This window comes from Orycteropus afer, unplaced genomic scaffold (genome assembly GCF_000298275.1).
Source record: "Orycteropus afer afer isolate SDZICR_OR568_19922 unplaced genomic scaffold, OryAfe1.0 scaffold00043, whole genome shotgun sequence".
NCBI classification, from domain to species: Eukaryota; Metazoa; Chordata; class Mammalia; order Tubulidentata; family Orycteropodidae; genus Orycteropus; species Orycteropus afer.
Window position 1 is genome coordinate 4,455,812 of NW_006921630.1, and position 22,829 is coordinate 4,478,640.

The following is a 22,829-nucleotide window of genomic DNA, read 5'->3' on the forward strand; positions in this document are numbered from 1 at the left end:
TTGTAGGATGGCGCTATAGACCATAAGAGCTTTCCTGTCTAGTTTTCCACCCAACTTACTGTTTCTTGATTTGATAAGCCAATCCCAGGTTATTCATACCTACTATCAATAACAGTTAATTGGATATTAATAATTAGTTATTGGATATTTGTTAAGTACTAAGTACTGTTTTAAGTCCTTTACTGTATTAAATCTTTTACTTAATACTATCATTCTATGGGGAGCTCTGGTGGTGTAGTGCATAAGGCATTTGACTGCTAACCAGAAAGCTGTCGGTTCAAACCCACCAGCCACTCCTCAGAAGGAAGGTTGGGCAATCTACTTCCATAATGATGCTGCCTCGGAAACCCAAGGAGGGGTTGCTATGAGTTGGGTCCTACTCAACGGCACATAACACCACTACCATCCTATGAGGTGGATTACCTATTACGATTGTCATTTTCAGATGAAGAAACTGGCATCCAAAGTTAAATATTTTACTCAGTCACACAGCTTCTAAGAGTTGGAGCCAGAATTTGACCCCAGGCAGCAGACTCCAGAGTGCATGTTCTTAATTAACCACTGTAGCTCTGGTAGCGTAGTGCCTAAGGCATTTGACTGCTAACCAGAAGGTTGGCAATTCTAACCCACTAGGCTGCTACTCTTCAGAAGGAAGGTTGGGCAATCTCCTTCCATAGAGGTGCTGCCTCAGAAACCCAAGGAGGGATTGCTGTGAGTCAGATCCCGACTCAATGGCAGTGAGTTTGGTTTTTGTTGTTGTTGTTTTATATTATACTGTACCAGTTTCCTATCACCTACTGTGATAATCCCTTATATTTAATTGCATTCACAACAACACTGTGAAGTAATTGCTGTACCTTTTTGTAAATGAGTAACATTCTGGAGAAGCTAAAATACTCAAATGGGACTCAAATCCTCTACTCATAACTTTTCTAGGCCTGTAATTTTTGTTTAGCCTAATCATGAGGAGTCTTAAATTTGTATTTTTTGTTTTTTCATTTCCTTTTGCTGGTTTATATCTTCTCACATTGACCTATTACTTAATTATGCAAAAATATTTGTAGATCATTTTTGTCAGAATTTGTCTCCATAGTTTTTTACATCTAAGGCTGTTCTTGCTGTCATTCCTTCCCCTTCATATATATCTATCAGTTGATACTTACTTGTCTGATTTATGATTTAGAGTCCCTGGGTGGTACCAATGGTTAACACAGTCAGCTGCTAACCGAAAGGTTGGGGATTCGAGTTCACCCCAAGGCACCTCAGAAGAAAGGGCTAATGATCGATCTACTTCCAAAAATTCAGACCCTCCCCAAAATAAAGTCTGTGTCAATGAAATATGGAGTCTTCATGCTGCTGTCATGAAGACTAGTGCTACTTTTTGAAACCATAAGTCCTTATTTTTGGTGTTTTCAAAGAAGTACAATAGTGTTTTCAAGTTGGATAAAAAATGAAAATAAAGAATGGATGGAATGTTGAGAATTATTTTTCTTTTACTAATTTAATCAAGAGAGGGATGAGCATGATAATATTCTTCTTAGATGAGTGCTGGTAGTTTTTTGTTTTGCACTTTGCCTTCTGGCAGTGGTAGAAAATCTAGACCTTAAGAATCATCTTTTTTTTTCTCCCTTGTTCTTAAGTATTTTTAATATATAAGAGTTACCTATATTGAAAATTGTTTTTTGTTTTTTGTTTTTTTTATTTTCTTTATGGGTTCATGGAATTTGGATATGGTAAAATAAAATATGAGCCTAAGCTTTCAGGGTAAATATACAGCATTTCTCCTCCATAGCTAACTTACCTAGTACTGAAATGCAGTCATTTCACTCTAATAATAGAATGGGACCTTGTAGAGCATAAAGTTATTTAAGTAATATACTATAAAATAAGCTAGATATATACTAATCTAAATTAAGATAACACTAGTTGCCTTTTGTGTAGTCTGCCTTGGCTCCTATGGTTCCCTATAGTTCCTGTAATACAAAATGATAAAGCACTTACTGCCATAAGAGAATGTCTGGTCTAAGTTAACATTTAAAGGAGTAAACTGAAAGTTTATTTTTAAAAAAATTAATATATTTCCCACATCCTTACAAAAGTAATGACTTCTTCGTTGTACCCTAATGCAAAGCAAGGAGCCACATTTTTTTAAGTAATAGACTAGTTACGTCATTTACTTTTCATAGAAAAAACATGGAGGTCTTAAATCTTTAATTCAGATATCGACTAAAGAATTGGTATAAAAAGCTACATTTACTGTTTCATTTTCTAAAAACATTCCTTTAATCTTTTCCCACATATTTTTAGTTTTAAAAGGGAAAGATCCATAAATCTGTATTACCTCATAAAACCTTTCTGTATATGTTAAAATTTTCCTAGGTCCCTAGAGAATGTTATAAGTTAGTTACAGTATACTTAAGTTTAAATCTACATCTTTGCTTAGTTGTTTTTAGGAAGAGGGGGGAATGTTTTCCATGCATCGGGTTAATTTTATTGGTACTGTTTTTCTTCATAGTTGCTATATTACCAGCTAGTAGAGAGAACAAATAAAAGTTAGGATTTACTTCATAGACAGGCATTTACTGGCTGTGACATGCACTGAAAACAGCATGAGGCAGTGAACTTAAATGTATGAGGCATCGAGGATACATTAGATAAAGGACTTCTAGATTGTGAAATATATATGTTCTGGAAAAAAAATTAAGAACAGTCTAATCCCCTGAAGATATTTTTTTAAAGGGAAAAGTAGTTATGGGTGTTATTTGGTCAGATTAAATAATTGCCTCAGGGCTTCAGTAAGAATAGAAGCTTTAATGAGGTCCTCTACTTTTCTTAGCAAGCAACAATGACAGACGGGATGACAGATATTTCAGGCCCAGTATGGCTTAGGAATGTTACCAGAATTTTTTTGTAAAACATGTGGATAACAAAGATCCTTGTCACTGGAGGAAGTTTTGGATCTTTGAGTAAAGGATATGAAAACAAAGTAAAAAAATCTTAGCTTCACCATTATTTATTTGTTAAAGATTCTTATCATTGATGTCTTTAATTTTTAAAAGGCCAAAGGAACCTCAAAACATAATAAAGTGTCTGTGGCATGAAAACTTACTATTGGCAACTAATAATTTTATTTTTAATAATTCTCATAATAATGTTAAAGCCATCAGATGGAATATTGAAGGAAACCTCTTGTGTATAGTTATCAAAAATATTTGTATCTACAATTAATATATATTCTTGGTTTTTAATCATGTTCTTAAGTAATATTTTCTTGATTCTTCTTTTCTATTATTAATGTTAACAACTTCCATTATGCTTTTATCACATTTTGTATTTTCTACTCATTCCTAATGTATAAGAAGTTTTGGGGTTTTTCAGGTATCGGTTATTTTTGCTTTTCCAAATTTCAGCTGTATAGCAGTTTTAATTTCTGTTACCCAAGTTACATTACTGTTAGATGTGAAACCTAGAAAATTATTTAAAATTTTGAGTCATAGCAAGGAATACCATAGATGTATCTTAAATCTTTAGTAGGATTTTTTGCTTAATAATTGGTTGTTCTATAATGGAGGTGTTACTGTAAAGCCTTTCAGTTATTTTTATATCTTCATAACTTTATTTTTTTTGTAAATACTTTGAGAAGTCCAACAGTATATATGAATCATTAGCACATGTATGTAGTTATGCAAAGAGAAGCTAATTATGTTTATGATTCTCTATGTATCTCTTTGTTTTCATTCAGTTCTATAAATCATATATATTGAATTTGTTACTTGTTAACATTTCTTTTTAAAGTTTTTAAAGCACTTGTTTTCTGCAACACAGAATGTGTGCATCAGTCTTTTATAATATATAGCAAATATCACTAAATAGATCCTCAAGTAAACATAAACCTCATAAAGTTCTTAATAACCAGTTGTATGTAAAAATGCAAAACAAAACCTGTATGAAATGAAATTATAATATTCCAACATTCTTTGTTTTAGAAGAGATTTGGAAATTTCTACTACAAATGTAAAATAAATATGCTTGTCAGCATACATAGTCTTTTTAAGTAAAAACAAAAGAAATATTAAAATACCTTTTTTGTATCTGTTGATAAAGTGAATCCAGAAACTTGATGCCCTTAGTCTTGACTTTTAAAAATCAGTGCTGAGGTTTGTTCATCTGTGACTCTAATGGCAACTGCATTTTTGTTTTGGACCGTTGAATCCAAGCTGTAATAGGGAACTTCTTTTTCTTCTTACAGTACCAATCAATTGAATTTGACAAGCCACCTATGTAATTTTAAACAGTGTAGGGGAAGTTCTGGTCTGTGGGCTGTCTTTAATCCAGCGGAGAAAGCATTGTGGCTTTGCTCTGTCTGCCACATGGAGAAATGCAGTAACCAGCTGCAGCTGAACCAGATTGTATATACAGAACCCTCGGATAGTGATTCCCTCTCCTTCTCTGTAGACTCAAGTTCAGCCCACATATTACGTCACCAAAAAATTGCTAGAAGCTGGGAGGGAAATCTCCTCCTTAGGATTTCCTCTCTGTAGCCTTAAATAGGGGTGGGGGTAGTGGGATCAGCAGGAGGTTGAATTGCTATGAACAAGGAGAGATTGTGTGCAGGTTGAAGGAAGGGCACCATCTGGAAACAAACTGTCATAGTTCAGCGGGCAATTATAAAACAAACATTTCAGTCTGCTAGCCAGAGATCTTTTAAGTTGAATGCTGGAAAAATAGTGTTCAACTTTACTTAGTAGTAGTTGCAGGCCGATGAGTTTGTTATTAGTTAGAACAAGAGCTATACTTTGTCAGGAGGCAACCCCCTAAATGGTCTACTCTTTATGTAAAGTCTAGAAGAATTTTAAAACATTTTGCTTACAAAGTTGCCATTTTAGAAAGTCTTAAAGAAAGCTGATGTTGTTATAATATATCTTACTGTGCAATGTTTCATAAGATAAAATTGCTTTTATATGTAATTATCAATACCAAATAGAAATCTATATATGAAATTCTTTCAGAAACTTAATACTTTTTACACTTGAATTTAGGCATTATAAAAAGTCCACTGCCTCCTCTTCTATAATATTGCTCTTCTTCTCTGAAAAAATCACTCTTGGTATTGTTGTGATAAGGCTTAAAAGCAAACATAACCCTAAACTGAGTGAAAAGGAATTCTGACTCTCCACTAGCTCTGTGAACTTAAGCAAATCACTGTACCTACCTCTGACCCACTTTCTTCTGCTATGAAATAGGGTGCTAGAGAAGGGATTATTAATTGCTGAGTACCAACTTTGCTATTATTTTTACATTAAATCAAGAAATGTTTTTAAGTATCTTAATAGTTGAAGAAACATAAACTTATTTTAAGTAACTTGCCTGAGTTTATACACTTAACTACACACTCACTTTTCACGTCAGCATGGTTAGGTTCCAAAGATGAGGTTGTCAGGTGAAAATCAGCATTATACAGAAGTGGGATATGAATCGGATCACAAAATGGAGGATGACTACATCATTACATAACTGCCAGCTTACATCTTTACATAACTGCCAAACCACTGAGAATCATGGGCCAGCCAGGTTGACACATAACCTTAAGCATCACAGCAGGCATTATTCTCACCTTACATCTCGGCGTTCCTTACTGCCAATTGTATGTTGTTAGTGCGCAAAGTAGTCAGATAGTAGTGTTTTTTTTTTGTTTTTTTTTTTTTCTACATTCGTAAATGCAAAATGGTGGATGATGAGATAGTCAGTAAGTGAGTAATAGATACACAAAGTAGTGGAACTGGGATTTGAACCAGACTCAAGCATTATGCCACATTATTTCTTTGTGGATTGTATAATTGCAGAGTGCTGTTTCCAGATTAAACATTTGAGCTTCTGCTTCCATTATTATCGTATGCTTTCCCCTCCTTGTTGTCCTAACTTGTGCTATTTTTCTTTTTCTAATATACCTTACCATCAAATATTTGTCAATCCACATCCTTTATTTAAAGTCTGAGTTTAACTTCTACCTTATTCACAGCCTTGATTCTTAATTGTCTCTTTTTTTAATTCCTATAACATAAATAGGAGCCCCAGTGGCACCTGGTTAAAGCTCTCAACTGCTAACCAAAAGGTAGGCAGTTTGAACCCACCAGCAGCTCTACGGGAGAGAGATGTGAAAGTCTGCTTCCATAAAGATTACAGCTTTGGAAACCTGATGGGACAGTTGTACTTCTATCCTGTAGAGTCGCTGTGAATCAGAATCGACTTGTTGGCAGTGGGTTTAGTTTGGGTATGACATAATTATTCACACACACTGCCGTTGAGTTGGATCTGACTCATGGCAGTCCCTCCTTGGGTTTCTGAGGCAGTATCACTACGAAAGTAGATTGCCCGACCTTCCTTCTGAGGAGTGGCTGGTAGGTTTGAACTGCCAGCCTTCTGGTTAGCAGTCAAATCCTTAGGCATTATGCCGCCAGAGCTCCTTAAATAATTTATACAAGGTTAAAAACTCAAAGGACTACAAAAGCAAACACAAGAATGAAGCAGGTGATATAAATAAGTGAAGTAAAATAGGAAAAAACACAGGTAGTTCTGACTTAAGACGTATTTGAGTTACAACAGACTGCACTTAAGACCATCTGGGTTTGTTTGGTTTTTTCCTTCTACATCTTTTCATTAGTAATATGTACTATGTATATGATGTATATATTTTTATGTATGTATTAAAATACATCTGAAAGTCTATATGTAATGTTTCTAACCACCAAAGACAAATAAAGATCAAATTTATAAAGATACTGATAATAAAAGGCAATAATAATGGGGGGAGGCATTCGACTTAACATCAGAATGGAACACCATCATAAGTCAGGGACTGTCTGAAAGGGTTGTGACAGACTTCCATGCAATGATTAATTTAAAGGATTCTGTATCTTTTTAGCTGCATCTGATTGTTGCCACCAAGGATTATGAAACAATAGTAACAAATCTTCCAATTTTTCAGGAAAAGAGAGTCATTTACATTTTTCCTGAACTATTTCCTGAGTTTTAAAACATTAGAACAGATGAGATGCCAGCTTCTAGCCTCTGATTTATGTAATACATTACTTTTGATCATTCAGAGGTTATGTTGTATTCATTAATAATAGCTTAATATGGGGAAAATTAAGAGAGAGTAAGTTCCTCCTTGCTTTCAGCTTTCTAACTTGAGCAATTAGTAATATCATTAAAACTGAGGTAGAAAATTGAAATAGCAGATGTTTAGGGACAAATATAAGTTTAGTTTGATATATAAAATTAAAAATGAAAATTAGAAGCTCAGTTCTCTAGAGAAATTTGGAAAGTCACAAGTGACTGGGTGATAGTTGAAGCTACAGAATTGCTAAGATACTACAGAGAAAGTATATATAAAGTGAGAAGATAATGACAGAACCATGGGAATACCAGCTTCTAAGGAACACGCAAAAAGAATCAGAAAAAGAGACCTACATATAAGGAAAAGTTGTTGTTATGTGCCGTCGAGTCATACCTGACTCATAGCGACCCCCCCTCATGTTTCCGAGGCAGTATCACTACGGAAGTAGTTTGCCCTATCTTCCTTCCAGGGAGTGGCTGGGGGGTTTGAACCCCAGCCTTCTGGTTAGCAGTCACATGCCTTAGACATTATGCCACCAGACCTCCTACATATAAGGAAATAGTTAAAAAAAAAAAAAAAAATCTGCAGAGAGATTTAAGTAGATGGAGGAGATGAAGAAAAATATTAAAGGATTAAATAAAGCAGTAGGTCATTAATGTCTTTACCAAAATTAATTTTAGTAGTGTAGTAGATGTGGATCTCAGACTTTGACTGGATAGCATTTAACTGACAAAGGATTTGTTTCTGTAATAGATTAAGAATTTAGAAATTTAATTTTTTTTTTTTTTTTAAATGGAACTTAGAAATTAATGAAAAAATGACAACCCAAGAGGGAAAATTAGGTAAAAGGCATTTCATAGAAACAAAAGTGGTTAGCTTCATTATTAACTAAAGAAATGAAAGTTTAGATGATCCAACATTTTATACTCACAAGATTGGCAAAAATTAATACAACTGAAATATTAAATGTTAGTGCAGATGTGCATCAGCAGAAACTATGTTCTGTCAGTGGGAATGTGAATTGTTGCTTTTAAAAACACTGTGGCATTGTCCAGTTGCACATTAATGTATCTTCCTCCAATTGCTATCATGTCAATTTCAACTCATAGCAACCCTACAGGGCAGAGTAAAGCCATCTCATAGGGTTTTCAAGGCTATAATCTGTAACAGAAGCAGACTGCCACATCTTTCTCCCACAGAGTGGATGGAAGGTTTAAACCCCAATCTTTCGGTTAGCAGCTGAGCATTTAACCACTGTATCACTAGAGCTCCTTTAATATATCTTAACCTACCCATTGCTGGCCAGTCTGTTCTGACTCATAGCAATCCTGTGGGACTGAGTAGAATACTCTGCCCCTATGTGCTAACCAGACGGCTGGCGGTTCAAACCCACCAGCCACTCCTCGGAAGGAAGGTTGGGCAATCCTACTTCCGTAGTGATACTGCCTCGGAAACCCAAGGAGGGGTCGCTATGAGTCGGGGCCGACTCGATGGCACATAACAACAACAACAACAACATGTGGTTTCCAAGGTTGTAAATCTTTACAGAAGCTGACTGCCACATCTTTTTCCTGCGAAAAGACTGGTGGGTTCAAACCACCAACCTTTTGGTTAGCAGTCAGGTCCTTTAACCACTGCACCACCAGAGCTCCTTATAATATAGCTATGCATTAGTTTATTCTCCATTTAAGGAATGAAATACAGCTACATTTAATATCATAGATAAGTCTTTGAAACAAAATTGTGAGAGAAAGCAATCACAGAAGATTTTATTTTTTAAATGTATTTAACAAGTACTTGTAAGTTGCTTATTATATACCAGCCACTGTTCTAACTACTTTACAAATATTGATTTAATCACACATACATAAAATACATTTTTTAAAAGGGTCAAAAGTAAACACTATATTGTACAGGATATAGACATACATGTCCTAGAAAACAAACAAAGGGGCATGTTAATCTTAAAACTCAGAATAGTGGTAACCTCTGGACAAGAGGCAGGGAGATGAGATAAGGAAGGAGCATAGTAAGTCCAACCATCTTGGTGATTTTCACTCCTCGAGTTGACTGGTGGTTTGCAGATGTTGATTTTATTACATCATATATTAAAGGATGATTTTTTAAAGTTTTTTTTATTGTAATGATGGTAAGCAACATTTGCTAGTTCAACATTGTTCAGGTGTACAGTTCAGTGATAATTATGTTGTACAGCAGTCCCCCACTGCCATTGCCAAATTTCCCATCACTGAACAGAAACTTACTGCTTTGAAGGATAATTTTTTTAAGGATAAATTACGACTCTCACACAGATATAAAAAATATACATGTCAAAGATTTTACTTAAGTCATTAAATTAATAAGGAAATCAGTAACATATTACAACCATTTCAAGGGAAGATTCAAAGTTATATATATGTGCAATCAGAAATGCTGAAAAGAATTTACAATTGGTCAGTATCCACAGGGTAATCAGTTACATTCCACTTTACAAAATTCTCTGGGATTTCTATGGACAAGAATTTTTATTGCCAGTGTTCAACAATTTACAGAGTTGTGAAATAGCTCTAAAAGCCAAAAGGATGCCCCAGAGATGGGTCATCTAGTAATCTTTTTTGCCCGTTTCAAAGTCTTTCACAGTTTTTCCTGATGTATGTTAACTTTTATGTGTATCAAATAATACATTAAAAATAGGAAAGCATAAAATAAGGCAGTAAGTGTACTATTCTGTATTTCTCTTTCAAGGTGTTTATTGAAGGGAGAGAGGCAGGGATCTATCTTGAGGGGATCAAATTTGAAGGAAGGGTTGCTTTTGTTTTATTTCCTTAAACGGGAAATTTAAGTGTGTATAATCTCTGGATGGTACGAGTGATTAACGCGTTCGACCACTAACCGAAAGCTTGGAGATTTGGCTCCATCCAGAGACACCTCGGAAGAAAGGCCTAAAGAGCAACTTCTGAAAACTCAGCCAAAAAAACCCTGTGGAGCAAAGCTCTGCTCTGATGCATGTGGAGGATTGCATGGAGTCAGAGTCAACTCACCAGCAGCTGATTTGTTTGTTTTATTGGCTCTGGGCAAAGAACCAGTGGGGAGTAAGTGGTATTAGGGGCAAGAAATGAGATCAGTGGAAAGGAACCAGGCTGTAGATTCATTTGGGGTCATAGAAAAAGTTGAGATTTTCTAAAGTAAAAAAACAAGGATGTATAATAGATAGCTTAAAGAATACTTACAAAGATTTACTGAGTGGAAAGGAGTGATCCTAGAATGAGTAAAAGCTTTGTCAGGCCAACTGGCAAAAGTGATCAAGTACCTATTGTGAAAACACAGAACCCTGATGGCTGCTAACTACCAGCCACTTAGTAGGAGAAAAGACCTGCAATCTGCTCCTGTAAAGATTACAGCCTGGGAAACCCCATGAGGCCTATTGAGTTGCTATGTCAAAACACTGCATGGGGATTTTCATGTGCAAGATAGAGCAATTGCTCTAAATGAGTTTATAGTCTTGAACAGATAAGATGTAAATACAAGAAAATTTAAATGATTAAAAAGATGATAAAGTCATAAAAATTAACACATGTATGGTATAGATAATGTATGCATTTATAAACAGTGTGTAATAAAATGCTTGAACTATACATGAAACCAGTTTGAGATCTGGTTCTCTCACTAATGAGTTTCATGCCGTTGTTGTTGTTGCTGCTGTTGTTATGTGCCTTCTAGTTGGACCCGACTCATAGCGACCCCTCCTTGAGTTTCCAAGGCAGTATCATTATGGAAGTAGATTGCCCAATCTTCCTCCCAAGAAGTAGCTGGTGAGTTTGAACCACCAGCCTTCTGGTTAGTGATCAAGTGCCTTAGGCACTACACTACCACAGCTCCATCAGAGGCCCCAATTGCGTGAACCTGAAGTTCTTCATCTATAAAGAGAAGAGGTCAGACTCTAGGGAGTTTCTAAGTTACTTCGAATCTGTGAGAGGACAGAATAGTTGACACTAAGTTATCCGGGAAAAAATAAGATTTGAATGGGCAGAGATAAGTCTAGAAAACAAGATAGAGGAAATAGCATGAGAAAAAACATAAGTCTTATTTGGAAGATACTGAGTATATCATTTACCTTGTATTTACCCTGGGAATTCATGAACACAGAGTAATGAGGTAAAAGAGAGAAAGCATGTATTTTCTCTCTCAACCATAGTGATGTATGTGTCTTATACATTTTTACATGTGCCTGTTGTTGTTATGTGCCATCGAGTTGGACCCAACTCAGTGATGCCTCTTTGGGTTTCTGAGGTGGTAGAACTACGGAAGTAGATTGCCCAACCTTCCTTCCACTGGTGGGTTTGAACTGCCAGTTTTCTGGTTAGCAATCAAGTGCCTTAGGCACTACGCCACCAGAGCTCCCTTACATGTGCCTAGTAAATGCTAAGTAAATATTTTAAACAATGACCTCTTTGGGTTTCCGAGATGGTAAGTCTTTATGGAAATAGATTGCCCAGTCTTCCTTCTGTGGAGTGGCTGGTGGGCTTGAACTGCCAGCCTTCTGGTTAGCAGTCAAATGCCTTAGGCACTATGCCACCAGAGCCAAATTATTGGGAGGGGGGGGCATATTTTTTTTGGTATCGAGAAAATGGGATAGGAAAGGGTTAACTTCAGTTTATAGTCACATGAACTATTTCACATATCTATTAGAAAAAGACATTTCTACCAGAATGAGACCATTTTCAAATTGGTTTAGACTGTAATGATAGTCATTACCAACTCATGGCAAGGAGTACACAACTTCCATTAACTTTTTCAGGTTTTACCACAACTTGGAGAATAAGTTCTAGTTATATGAATTCAAAAACTGAGGTTCAGAGAGATTAAAATAACTGTTTCCATTGTTGAACTAATCAGAGGCAGAGCCAGTTCAAGAGCTTAACCTTTTTATTAGGTCCCCATGTGCTAGAGTTTCTCTCTAATGACAGAAGCAAGCCGTCCTTTAAATGGTATCATAAGGCATTTTATTTAAATATTTATAAGAAACGTGTTATTTGTATGTCTGACCCCCAACTCTGTGTAATCTAGCTTCAGTGTACATGTTTTAATAAGGCTGTAGTATATTAATAGCAATATATTTAAAATATGACATATATTGAAATATAGCTATAAAAGAATTCTCCCTTACCTTTGCTTTTTCATACTCTTCCAAACTACAAGTAAGACTACAAGTACTCATTTATCTAATTTTGTTTCAGGTATCTATTTGTCAGATTTAACTTACATTGATTCAGCATACCCGTCAACTGGCAGCATTCTAGAAAATGAGCAAAGATCAAATTTAATGAATAACATCCTTAGAATAATTTCTGATTTACAGCAGTCCTGTGAATATGGTAAGCTTGTGGGGATTAATGCTGTACCATTATCATGCTGTGGATCTTTTGATTCATTCATACCTACCTGTTGAAAGCCACTTTCACACAGCCAGTAATATCACTTTCTTATTTCCATCATAACCTGAAAGAAGATAATAGTTATTTTTTTATTCTATTATTTAATACTTTGTATCCTGTTTAAAACCTTGCTTTTAAGGCACTGAAGTATTTACTATGTAAATTTTAAGTTTTCATCGTTTGTTCTCCTATTTTTAGCAGTTTTGCTTACAGAGCACAAAGACAATAAATATATCACCACTTTCACAGTTATTATTTATATTATCGTCATCTCATTTGATCTCCTTTATTTACTATGTGAATAGATCTAATATTTTTCAGTCAGAGAAGGAGCTGAGACCCTTAATTTTACTGACATTCAGCTAGCTTTTTTGAGTCAGATACTGAGTAAATAACCAATCCTTGTCCAAAGTATATTTTATGGAAAGACATCTGGAAAGAGCTAAGGCAACTCAAATGATTAGAAAAGGAGATTTTACAAATGATTTTAAAATGTTTGGATACTTACAGTTTGATAGGGAATAAAGTTGACTGTTGGTGTTTTTTTACATTTGTTCTTTATGTTTGAAAATGTTTAAGCTGAGTTGTCATGCTTAATGTTTTTTTTTTTGCATTTGAATTGAGAACAGTGGCACTATTAATGTTTTTGGGTTTTTTTAACTGTTAATTGTCAGAAGGCTACCAATGCCCTTTAAACATGAAACCATTAAAAATCCATTGATGCTATTAAACTTTTATTCTTAACCCTAGTGGTCAGAATATTTTTCATCAATCCTATATATCATTTTTATGATACACAAAACAATGAAGTTGCCTTATTTGATTTATTTAAAATAAATTTGTCTTAAAGCTAACTTTATTTGTATACACCTATACCTAAAAATGTGTCCAAGGAGAGTACCTTATTGAAAATTAAATCATGTCTTATTCTAGCCTTTCTTCAATTTTTTTTTAACATAACAACTTAATAACGATGAATTCATACGCAGAAAAAATAACCTCACTGTCTACTAGTCGATTATGACTCAGCGACCCCATTAGGTTTCCAAGTCTGTAAATCTTTGTGGAAGTAGATTTGCCCATCTTCCTTCTGTGAAGTCTCTGATGGGTTTGAATCACGGATCTTCTGGTTAGCAGCCAAATGCCTTATCTACCACACCACTGGAGCTCCTTAATGATACATCAATCTTACTTAAAATCTTGTCTGTATACATACAGGGAGGAAACAAACATTTACAAATGGGAGCCAGATTTCTTTCTTTTTTTAAAAAAAAAAAAAAAAACTGCCTTTATGTCTTGCATTTAAAATGAAGTCCCTGATTTTTCTTATGAAATTTCTGAAGTAAGTGAGGCTTTGTAAATGAAGCTGTTTTATAAAATATTTTACAAACAGGATGCAACTGTAATTTGTGTCTGTGTTACCAATACTTTTTATAACTCAATGGTTTCTCCATTACAATCCGGTTAAGATTTCTAAATCATCTTCAGTGTAGTATCAAGTATATTTACCTCAGTAATGTCCTTCTAAAGTTAAATTTTGGTTCCATGTGGCCTTAATTTACTTTTCAATATATTTTTCTTTTAAACTTTTAAAGTTCTACTTAACAATGCACGTTATAAGATAACAGATTTTTTCTTTTTAAAATTAACTTGTAAAATTTTGATTAAAATCTACTTTATAGAATAATTACTTATAAAGCAATATTACTTTATTTATACTATAGAATAATTACTGATAAAGTATTTATCTGTAAATCTTTTGCCTAGATATTCCCATGTTGCCTCATGTCCAAAAGTATCTGAACTCTGTTCAGTATATAGAAGAACTCCAGAAGTTTGTGGAAGATGATAATTACAAGTAGGTTTGATCTTCAAAGGTGGTTTGTATAACTTTGTCCTGTCCTCTACACTTCCATCCACATTGTGTCATATAAATGCCATACAAGTGTCTAACACAGTGGTAAATTTGCAGTAGTAGAAATAATCACTTTATATCATCACAATATAATTGAGCCAATATACAAATATATATTCTTTCATTAAAATGTTTTTCAGTTTTCTCAAGTTGTTGAGAGCTAATGTTTGGTAATTATTATAGTGATTTAAATTTCTTCCTTTCCCCATATATTCAGATATTAAATCGTTACGAATATTTATCTCCTGATACACTGAAATGTAATGTAACAGTCTAAAATTAAGAAATTGTTCCTTGTTCGGTTATTTTTTGACACATCTTTGAGCTTACTTTCTGGTATTGAGAGAATATTGAACCTTCTCGCCTCTAGATAAAAGACTTATTTCCACAGTGTAGCACCATACTTCATTACTCTTTTTTGTATATCATAGCAAGTCCTTTGTTAAGAATTATTTTAAATCACTTTTAAAATCAATAAAATCCATTTCTTCCTCCCTGCCATTCACAGTACTGCCCAAGATGGTGGGGGATTTTTGAATTATTAACCCTTTTTCTCATTCAGTTGTATGGTATCTATCATAATTGCTATGTTTTTTCCAAAACGTGTGGCAATAAAGAAATTTATTTCTCTTGAGGCTTCTCATTTTTCTTTTTAGCTGCATTTCTTAAAGTTTTTTTTTTTTAACTTAGCTTTATTTTGCTAATTGTTTCCCAGCTTTAAAATTAAACTTTGTCTTCTGCAAATATTTTTTCTATTTAAAAATGTTATCAAAGTAAAAAGACTAGATTGTTTTTCAGAGTGAATATACCATATATATGTAGATACATATATGTTGTTGTTGTTGTTATGTGCCGTCGAGTCAAACCCGACTCATAGCGACCCCTCCTTGGGTTTCCAAGGCAGTATCACTACAGAAGTAGGATTGCCCAACCTTCCTTCTGAGGAGTGGCTGGTGGGTTTGAACCGCCAGCCGTCTGGTTAGCAGGCAAGTATAGTGTATAGTAATCAATATACACATTGATCTATCTTATCTCATATAGTAGTGAAGATCAGCTTCCCTGTTTCATAAGTTTCAGTAATTTTTAAAGAATTCTGCAGTACACAATTAATGCTAGTAAAAGTCTAGAAATTGTGAAAAATAACTACAAATATTTTTTTCCCAATATTAAATATATTACAGAAGCTCTCAATATATACTTAACTGGTTCTAAAATTTTATTAATGTTTGAAAATACCTTTATTATAATCTTCTCCCACACCATAATATTACCACTTTATTATTTCCATACCAAGTTTTATTTTACAAAAAGTCTTTACATGGTAGCTTATCTAAAAAAAATCTATGGAATAAGTGGATCAGCTTTAGGCTGGAGTTGTTTCATAAGTCTCTTGTTGCCTTAGATTGTAAGCTTCTTCAGTTTGATAGTCTGTATGTTATAGCTACCACTGTTTCTCACCATACCTTTCTAATTATTGGCATAGCACTTATGTAGAATAAACATACACGTTTTGTCTAAGGAAATATAGAAGATACTATTTTAAAATTCAGAATATGAGTAAGCTATTAAAAATTTCTTTATCTGGCTCAAGAAACTTACTGAATGTAAAAGATGTTACATTTTAACTATTAAATAGTAGTTCAGTTTAAGAAGTTTATGCACAATTCTAGAAGATGGTGAATTTTAATTACCATAGTAAAGTGTTTATTGACGATCATATTTACTTTGCTAAAAGGATAGATTTAGCCATTTCAGCCACTAAGTAATAATGTCTGTCTATAAACTGATATATTAAAGATATATTGTTATTGTGAGAAAGCTGATGCTGTTACTGATTTTTGTTTTCATGAGTAACTAGAAGCAGCACAACCTACCCATTATATTTTTTAAATCCAGGTAATCCCTGACTTAAACATGGGTCTCCCTTCTGACAGCTATCATAAGTCAGTTCTGATGTAAATTGAATACCTCATTTTTTTTTTTCAGTTTTCATTGTTACTGCGTTTTGTTATTAGTATCTTTATAAATCTGGCAGTCTTTTGAACAGTAAATCATAAAATTGAACATCTGTGAGTAAACGTCTGAAAATGATAGCATCAGTAGATTACACACTGCAACATATTATTAACTAATGTTAAGATATACTGGAGAGAGAAAAAAAAAAAAAAAGACAGTGCTAAGTGTGATCCCAGGAGCTCTGGTAGTATAGTGGTTAAAGCATTCAGCTGCTAACCAGAAGGTCAGTGGTTCAAACATACCAGTTGTTCCATGGGAGATAGATGAACTAGTCTGCTTCTGTAAAGATTTACATCCTTGGAAACCCTATGAGGCAGTTCTATTCTGCCCTGTAGGGTCGCTATGAGTCAGAATCCAGTCAATGGCAGTGGGTTTGGGGTTTTTTTGGAAGTGTGATTCGTTGTAACTCCAGTGAGTCCTAAGTTGGGGACTACTTATATTTATCAAGCTTTTGCTATAGGAGCACTGTGCTAATTACTGGGATTACAGTTTAATTGCAATCTAATGCAAAACATATCCACCAAATGGCCAATCATAAAATAGTTTAAACAGTGCTATATAGGGTTATGCCCTGAGCATTATGGGAACCTAGGTAAGAGGAGGCCTAAAAAGGTCTGGTTTGGTTTTGGAATCCCACTTTCAGCAGAGAAAGAACAGCTTCAGGAGATACAATCACCTGAGCTAGATCTTAGCAGGTGAGTAGAAGTTAGTCCCACATGAAGGGTAAAGAAAGGCATTCCACAAGAACGAATGAGCAAAGGATGGGGTGAGAAACTGTGTGTATGCATGGGGAACTACAAATTATTTGGTAGTGTTAAAACACTGGAGAGAATAGTTTTGGCTTTTTTCTTCCCACACCCTACCCCCCCCCAAAAAAAAGATGCAGTTGTGTTTCATAAACCTACATAATTAAACATGTTGAAAACTATTATTAGTTGTCTTCACAGTTCCAATTCATGGCAACCTCTAGAGCATTTTCAATTAAGAGCCATTGAAATTGTTAGGGGAAAAAATGGTTTTTACGATGAAAAATATTTAAATGAAAATGACGCTTCCCTTATTTCTGTATGCCAACTTCATCTGTTTAGTCAGCCAGTCTAGATAGAACAAGTTACATGCGTGTGCTTTAAGCACAATGAAAATCTGTCTAAATTATTTCATTTTAATGCTGAACATAGTATCTTTTCTCGTCAGCATCACTGTTAATTGTGTGGTGGTATGATGATACTGCACAAAGCTAATACCCTTGACTAGCCCTCACTTCTGTGCTTTTCAAGCTCCTTTTGCTATTTTTTTCTTAATACCGCTTTTCAGTTATTTGCAGCTACTGAAAGCATTGTGATTCACTCCACAACTCTTTTTATTCCTTTCTATTCCTTTCTTTGTTGGTGCTACATTAAGAAATTGTAGTTTTGCTTACTTCTTTGTCCCCTATAGAATGAGTAGAACTGCTCCTTAGGGTTTTCACAGCTGTAAATCTTTACAGAAGCAGATTGCCTCATTTTTCTCCCACAGAGCGGCTGGTGCATTTGAACTGACAGCCTTTTGGTTAGCAACAGAAAAACTTGGCAGTTCAAACCCACTAGCTGCTCTGTGGGAGAAATGAGGCAGTCTGCTTCTGTAAAGATTTACAGCCTCAGAAACTCCATGGAGCAGTTTTACTGTGTCCTGCAGGGTCGCAATGAGTTGGAGTCAACTCAGTGGTGGTGGACTTGTCTCCTAGACTGTAAGCTTCAGAAGCTTACATAGTGTCATAGGGACACTATGTCTGTCTTAGTCTCTAATATATTCACAGCACTGAGCATAATACCTAACACAAAATAGAAGTTCAGAAAATATCAAATCAGTGATTACAGCTTACATAATAAAAGTAGGTTCTGGATAATCATACATCTGTTTAGTATGTGAATTTTACATTGTCAAATAATCGGAATATAATCATATTACTTTATTCCTCAGTTATCAAAGAAATAATAAGTTAACTTGTAGTATATTTATCATTATGAATATCACTTGTACAGTTTTCATAAAAATTGCAGTTGATAGAATACTAAACAGTTTTTATTAATATTTAGACAAATGCTTAGTACTAGTAGGAGTCATGGACTACAGCAAAGTATTTTCTACCACTGCTTCAATCCTATTTTCTGAAATAATTTCCACTGATAGGAATGATAATCTCTTTTGCTGTGGAACTCAAAACTGGATATGTTATCTATCCTAAGTGGAACTAATAAACCAGTAAACTTTGACTTAGGTCAGAGTTTCACCAAGGCTAGAACCAACAACGTTTTTTATCTGTATAGATCTTTGTTTTGATAAGTTGAGTTTGTTGGTTCATTAGTTGGTTAGTTTTTAATAAGGTGATTTTTAAATTCTTAGTGCTACAGTAAAGTCAACCACCCATCTAGTAAAGATTCTTAAAAAGAATTTGTGTAATATACTAAATGTATGTATTAAATTTCCTGAATTTAAGTGTCAGATATCAATGGCCTCAAGTCAAATCACCTTTTAGTCATTTAACAAGTATCTTTAAAAATGTTGAATTGTTTGGCACCTTTAGGATAGCTTGGGGAGAGTTCTATGTTTTTAAATACAACTTCTTAAAGTTTTTTTCTGCCTAGTGGTAAGATTGGCTTTGAATGAAAAAGATAGAAGGCTTGACTATTCAGGAGTGCTCTTGAAGGAAAATATAGAGCTGAATATTCTATAAAACATGTTTTTAATTTTTTTGTGAGTGACAATATTATTTTGTCAAATATTAATAATTTTATATGTCTCATTTCTTTTTAAAATTCAGGCTTTCATTAAAGATAGAGCCAGGGACAAGCACACCGCGTTCTGCTGCTTCCAGGGAAGATTTAGTAGGTTAGTGCATAGTTTTCTTTTATTACCTGTTTGTAAAAATCAAGTGCCATTTCTCACACTAAAGTGTAAGGATCAGTTCAACTCCTTATCTGTTCCCACTCTGTTCCATTTCTGTTCTGACACCAACTGCTTAAGCAACAATTCCTCCTCTGACCCTAACCACCTAAAGTTATGTCTGACCTCAGAAATTAGAGGGCATAGTCCTTCAGACTGTGAACTCTGCCCAGAATCTCAGAGACCAGCCTCAGGTTGGAATTTCTCCCTCACTTCTTACCTGCTGGTTACAAATTAGGAGTTTTTCCACTATCCCTTCAGGATGCCAGCCCACCTCACTTCTGACTTGGCTGCCGCTACTTCTTTGGGTTTGGTAATTTGCCAAAGTGACTCATAGAACTCATGGAAAGTACTATACTTTTGTTTACACTTTTATTCTAGCAAAAAGGATACAAATGAAGAGAGACATACAGTGAAGTCTAGAGGGATTCCCAGTGTAGAGCTTCTATGTCCCAAAAAGGGATTTGCTACCCTCCCACCTAAATCAATTCCTTTCACCACCCAGGAAGCCCGTAGACCTTCCATGTCCAGAGCTTTCATTGTAGCTAATTACATAATTCAAAACCTAGTTCTCTTCCCTAAGATCAATGGATATCACATATTGGAGTGTGGTCAGCACCAACCTGCATCACCTCGTTAGTATAACCTGTGTCTTAGTTATGTAGTACTGCTGTAACAGAAATACCACAAGTAGAAATTCATTCTCTCATAGTCTAAACCAAAAAACCAAACTGTCTTCAAGTCAATGGCAACTCCTAGCGACCCCTCCTTGGGTTTCTGAAGTGGTATCTCTACAGAAGTAGATTGCCCAGTCTCCCTTTTGAGGAGTGGCTGGTATGTTTGATCCACCAGCCTTCTGCTTAGCTTTCATAGTCTAGGAGGTCAGAAATCCAAATTCAAGGCATCAACTCTAAGGGAAGACTTTGTCTGTCAACTCTGGGGGAAGGTCTTTGTCTCCTTTCAACATCTGTGAGCCCAACATTCCTTGGAAAGCTCAATGTGTCTTGGCATCAGTCTTCCCCTGAGTATAGTAGATTCTCAGCACAGAAACCCTGAGTCCAAAGGGTAGTACTTTCTGTTCCTACGTTTTCTTTCTCGGTAATAGTCAGGTCCCTCCTTCTCTACTCACTTCTATCTCCTTTTATCTCCTGTAAGATAAAAAAGTAATACAGGCCACAGCCCAGCGAAATTCCCCTTACACTGAATCAGGGCTCTCACCTGAGTAAGGGTATTGTACCCCTCCCTACTTCTATATAACTGATTGGCTGATCACATCAGATCATATTATAAGGGATTGTTGCATCGATCATAACTACCAATTTATATCATTATATAACTGCCAAACCATTGAGAATCATGGCTCAGCTGAGTTAACACGTATTTGGGGGGGATACAATTTAATCCACAACATTCCACACCCTTTGACCCCCCAAAATTCATGTCCTTGCCATATGTAAAACACTTTCACTTTATCATATCATCTCAGAAGTCTTAAATCATTTCCAAGTCCAAATTCCATACTGGAGCAAAATCCTTCTTCATCTCTGAATCTAGAATGTAAGTTGTCTGCTTCTAAAGTACAGTAGTGGAACAGGCACATGGTAGATATTTGGGAGAAATGAGGGAAAGTAGGGTTAATGGACACCAAGCAAGTCAAAAATCTAGCAGAACAATTTACATTGGGTCTCAAGGCTTGAAAATAATCCTCTGTTCTTTGAGACCATCTAGGCAGTGGCCCTACCTTCCAGAATACGGGTGCTGGCCACATTCTCTGAATCCTGGATGGCCAACACCCAGATGGAATTAGCCCTGGGATTCACTTCCATTTTTCAGGCCCACTGGGACAGCAGCTCCTCTTCTTCAGCTTTGGGCAGCCCCATTCTTCTGGCTCAGCTGGGTGGAGAACCCACACCCTCAGCCCCGTGGCCCTGCCCTTTGAGACCAGTGTAGCTCTGCTTCCTGTGTTCTTTGTCTCTTCAGGTTCTGCTACTTGGTTCCTTGACCTCTTGGCCCTTCAGACCTTTTGGGCAGGCCTGACCTCAGCCCTGCTCAGGCAAGTGTAACAAAACTTTTTAACTCTGCTAATAATAATGCAGAGACACCCCATTCAGCCAGTAAGCCTCAGCCCAAAGGCACTCAGCTGTCTTGCTTCATGGATCAGCAAGCTTAGCTCTGTTGACAAGTGCCCAGAGGCACCTCACTCCATCAGGAAGCCTTCTGCCTAAAAGCACTCAGCTCCCTTGCTCGGGGGGTCAGCCCCTGGTTCTGCTGCCACTGTTTCTCTGCCACTGCTTCTCGCCACATGTGCCATCTCCAGTATTAAAGCTCTCCTCACTAGTGGATGGCTTTTACTAATTTATTCACTCACAGTTTAAGAGGCTGGAAGTCCAAATTCCAAGGACCAGCTTTAGGGGAAGACTTTCTCTGTCAACTCTAGGAGAAGATCTTTGTCACCTTTCAACATCTGTGGGCCCTGCATCCCTTGGAGATCTCCCTATGTCTTGGCATCAGTCTTCCCCTGGGTCTAGGAGGTTGGTTCTCAATGTAGGGACGCTCGGTCTAAAGGATGTGCTCTACTCTCAGCTCTTTTTCCTTAGGGATAGTCAGACCCCCACCTTTTCTGCTTTAATCTCTCTCCTTTTATCTCTTAGAAGATAAAAGGAGATGCAGGCCACACCCCAGGGAAATTCCCTTACATCTTAAATCAGATCAGGGCTTTGACCTGAGTGGGGCTGCTGTATCCCACCCTAATCTGTGGCTGATCACGTCAGACCACATTATAGGGAACGGTTGCATTATTACATAACTGCCAAACCACTGAGAATCACAGTCCAGCCAAGTTGATGTGTTTTGGGATGACAAAATTCAGTCTATGACAACCTGTTAGGTGTGGTCTGGATGTCTCTAAGACATTTCAATCACCGAGTAAATTGCAAGATTTTAGAAGTTAGCTCTCAAGAACCAAGGATGAAGACTTGGATAAAGTTAACCCCATAGTATCTAACAATAAATCAGATAACCTAATAAGAAAGAATATACTCCAAAGTAAATAAATCAGTAAAACATAAAAAATTCTTTGTGGGATTAAAATCAGTCAATCCTTTCTATTTGATTGGTTTTTCCCTTGCTTGTTTTTTTAATCAAAAAGTTACTTCTAATTTTTCAGTGGTATACAAGCAAATATACTATCTAACCAAGGAAAATCGATGTAACAGAAAATGTGGATAAGGATTTATGAATAGTCTATTCATTTTATATATGTTGTTGTTGTTATGTGCTGTCGAGTTGCCCCCGACTCATAGCAACCCCGCAGTATCACTACTGAAGCAGATTGCCCAATCTTCCTTCCAAGGAGTGGCTGGTGGGTTTGAACCGCCAGCCTTCTGGTTAGCAGTCAGGTGCCTTAGGCACTACGCTACCAGAG

General features: G+C 35.8%; 1 protein-coding gene across 1 annotated transcript in view; it reads left to right on the top strand.

Moving 5' to 3' along the window:
• RALGPS2 (Ral GEF with PH domain and SH3 binding motif 2) overlaps positions 1–22,829 on the top strand; it is a 156,626-nt gene that overhangs the window by 101,864 nt on the left and 31,933 nt on the right. The window contains exons 8-10 of the mRNA XM_007937615.1: positions 12,355–12,492; positions 14,320–14,410; positions 19,284–19,351. Of these exons, the coding sequence (XP_007935806.1) occupies positions 12,355–12,492; positions 14,320–14,410; positions 19,284–19,351 (297 nt within the window). The remainder of the gene's footprint in view (positions 1–12,354; positions 12,493–14,319; positions 14,411–19,283; positions 19,352–22,829) is intronic.